Genomic DNA, 3,493 nt, shown 5'->3' with positions numbered 1-3,493 from the left:
GACCGGTCCTGGTAGCGGCGTCCCTGTGTGCCGGGCCCCGGCGACGGCGTGTGGGGCTGCCCCGCCGCCCTGCCCTCTCCTCCTCCGGGCGTCCGCATCTTCGCGGCTTAGTCAGCCTTGTTTTTTCTGTCTGTATACGGACTGAGATTAGTCCAGAACAGGTATGCATAGACTTACTAGGTCTTTTTAACAAACCATCTGTAAAACTGGGTATTTCCATGTTATCTTATTTTTAAAAAATTAAAGGCTTTGTTTTATCAACAAAGGGAGAACAGAAACAATAAAATCCAACTTAAAGTATATTTGTCTCCATGTCGAGTTCCTGTGTGACTGAAACTGCAGTCTTTCCCCCAGAAGGACCTCCTCTCTCTGTGAAGCTGGCTGATTTTAAGAAGCTTGTAAGAACTTTCTTCAGTTCCTGTAACTTAAAACCCAGTATTTTTATCCTTTTTGCTGTATGTGTCTTTTATTTGTATTTTCTGTTCCGCAGTATTTCTGGGCCAAGTGGAAAAATCCTGTGAGGAGGGTTGGACGATCCCCACCATTTTAAGCCGTACAAGAAGGTGCTGAAGTGTTGAACGCATTGGTTAGTTCTTTGCTTATATTAACAAAAAGTATTTTGACTTTTTAGTCCCAGCTTAAGCAAATGAATGAATGAGGAAGAACCTCCTCTCCTCTGACGCATAGGGATGTTGTATTTCACCTTGAGAATATGCTGGAATCAAGTCTGTACCAGAAGCAGCTTTTGAAGGACGTGAGTGTACTGAAAAATTGACTGAATGGAAGGTTAAGGTAACTGTGATAACATATCCACCAAACATGAGCATAGCTTATCACTAATGGAGAGTAAATGCTGGAAGAGCTCTCGCTGTCTTTCCCCCCCTCTCCTTACCACCTCCTTGCTATCCCTGAAGCACCTGCTACAACTCACAGGGAACTGCGGTAGGAAAAACTGCGACAGTTTCTCCTTGACTTCTGGAAGGAGCTGTGTCTTCCTCTGAAAGTCGAGAATCTCTCGGATCATCAGCAAAAGTAACCACTTAAGCAGGCTTCTTAAGTCCACTAATGCTTTCATAAAGTAGCTGTAAAACTGAGCATTTTCTATTTTCTTTTATATTCATTACAGGAAGTAAAATACATGTTACTTTTTGCTTTCAGGTACTGATGTTGTACTAGACTTGCTCTTCTACTTCAAGTCAGCATGTCGAAGAAATCGGAGGCTCCGCTTTCCTTGTCTGACTGTCTCTGCCAAATTTGCATGGAGATCTTTGTGGAGCCCGTGACGCTGCCATGCAACCATACCCTCTGTAATTCTTGTTTCCAGCTGACCGTTGAAAAGGCCAGTCTTTGTTGCCCTTTTTGTCGGCGTCGAGTCTCTTCTTGGGCACGATATAATGCCCGCAGAAATACTCTTATCAACTGGGAACTCTGGGAAAAGATTCAGAAGAATTACCCGAAGGAGTGTGAGCGTAGGATTAACGGACAGGATTTGGAAGAGGAAAGTAAGTAAAGTGTCACTTGTCCTGGGATGTCTCTGCTTTACCAAAGTAATTACTGCTGGTGGGCTTTGGATGTTGTGAAATAAGAAACTGTGCATACACAGGCTGCGTCACTGCTAGAAGACGCAGTGTCAGAGCTCTCCTGTGAAAGGGGCTTGCAAGGCAGGGAAATGGCCATCCGTGCCTTTTTTGTTTGTAGGACAGAGAGTAAATTATATTGTCTGATCATTTAAGTGGACGTTTGTTCATGCGTTTTGCAGAAACCATTGGTGTATGGCTGCCTATCCTTGCAAAGGCAATAATTCATTACTGGTGCAGCTTCAGCTGTAAAATCTCTAAGTGGAGTATTTGCGCGTGTGTGTTTATCATTATCAAGTAAGTGAAGTGGTTAGAAGTTTTTCAACTCTTAGATGCTGTTAATGAGTTTGGTTAGAAATTCCAGGGCTTCAGTCTACGCAGGAGTCTCCAAGCCTAAAACTGTGGTGTCAGAGAAAAGGAAGTGAAATCTGATTAACTCTTTGAAGAAGGATTTTGGGTTTTATTATGTTGTAAGCTCCGTTGGGGGAGGCTAATTGGTAGGTTGGCTCTATGACATGTTCTTCCGCTTGCGGTATTGTGAAGTCTTTTTAATCACAAAAAGTGAAAGACGTTAGTTATGGTCAGCATACATACTTGCTTTATATACAGTACTTGGAAAACACTGACTGTTCTTGCCACTCTGTAACACAGTGCTTTTTTATTTTGTTCCTTTGTAACACAAAGTGCATTTTTTTTCACAGCACTTGACTTATGTCAGGTCATTCCTGTGACAGGGTATGGAAGTGATCTTTTGTTAAAATCTTTTGTTGTTGACTGTCGTGATCGTGCTTTGTTCCTCACTTTTTTTCCCTTCCTCTCATTTAGTCTGTGTCCCCCATCCGCAACACAAGCTGAGCAAGCCTGGGGAACTGAGGCAGGAATACGAAGCAGAGATTAGCAAGGTAAGTCTAAAAATACATTTAAAAGCATAAATGCTTTGTGTGTAGTTATTTTGTTTGTTCCCACAAAGAGTTGTAATGTTATTTGACAAAAAAAAAGATACTTAAAAAGGCATTGCTGCTGCAAGAACACACTGGTCATTCCCGAAGCATGAACTGAATTTTTATCCTGTATGGAGGAGGAGAGACTTCCTCGTGTTTGACACAAGGCGACACTTCTCACGTTTTCTTGTGCTAGTTGATCTATACCTCCTACCCCACCCTCTCAATCGGTCCAGTAACATATGCTGTCTGTTGTCCCTGCAAGTAGGTGTGCTTCGCAGGCTAGGAAACACATAGAAGTACAAGCATAACAGAATGCCCAGGCAGGTCTCTGTTAGTCAATACCTCGCATTTCCCAAAACTCTGCAGAAGAGTTCTTTCAGGGTTAGAATGTCATCCTTCACTGTCTGCATCCGTGCCCACACATACTAAAATGCCTTTTATAGGTGCTCAGATGCACATGAAGTATTTCGGACTAGCACATGTAAAGATTTGGAATTGTTTTGGCTTTGGTCTTGTACTTGCCTTCTTGATTTCCCTCCCTAAGTAATATACCACAATTAGATGAACTTGGGCAATAAACATACAGCATTTTATTTGCTATTTGCTCACACCCTGTGTTATCTGTGTCCATTTGAAAATCAGAAAATATTTTTAAGAAATCTTAATGTTCGTCTAAAGGGTCCTGCTTCCTCCAATTCAGACACAGTCATGGTAAGAATTATAGTTGGAAGTAGTATCAGAATGCTCCTTTCCCTCACAGCCCCGTTGCTGGTTGTCGCAAGAGCAGGGGGTGTACGTGAAACAGAGGACTATGGGATTCTCTTTTATGGTAGTTATGGGATAAGATTGATTGGCACCAATAGTATCGATGGTTAATGGAGACGGTGCCAGTGAAATATGTAATGCTGTCTGGTGGCAATCATAAGTCGTCAACACATGATTAGAAATAAACTCAGATTTAACACAGCTTGT

General features: G+C 42.3%; 1 protein-coding gene across 1 annotated transcript in view; it reads left to right on the top strand.

Moving 5' to 3' along the window:
- Window positions 1-489: 489 nt before the first annotated feature.
- The window catches only part of RNF168 (ring finger protein 168, E3 ubiquitin protein ligase), a 6,813-nt gene continuing 3,809 nt past the window's right edge, over window positions 490-3,493 (top strand). The window contains exons 1-3 of the mRNA XM_009575908.1: window positions 490-563; window positions 1,159-1,502; window positions 2,403-2,479. Coding sequence (XP_009574203.1) covers window positions 1,202-1,502; window positions 2,403-2,479 — 378 coding nt within the window. The 5' untranslated portion in view covers window positions 490-563; window positions 1,159-1,201. The remainder of the gene's footprint in view (window positions 564-1,158; window positions 1,503-2,402; window positions 2,480-3,493) is intronic.

Source organism: Fulmarus glacialis, unplaced genomic scaffold, assembly GCF_000690835.1.
Source record: "Fulmarus glacialis isolate BGI_N327 unplaced genomic scaffold, ASM69083v1 scaffold41434, whole genome shotgun sequence".
Classification (NCBI taxonomy): Eukaryota; Metazoa; Chordata; class Aves; order Procellariiformes; family Procellariidae; genus Fulmarus; species Fulmarus glacialis.
The sequence above is the reverse complement of the archived record's forward strand: the minus strand, read 5'-3'. Positions and strand labels throughout refer to the sequence as shown.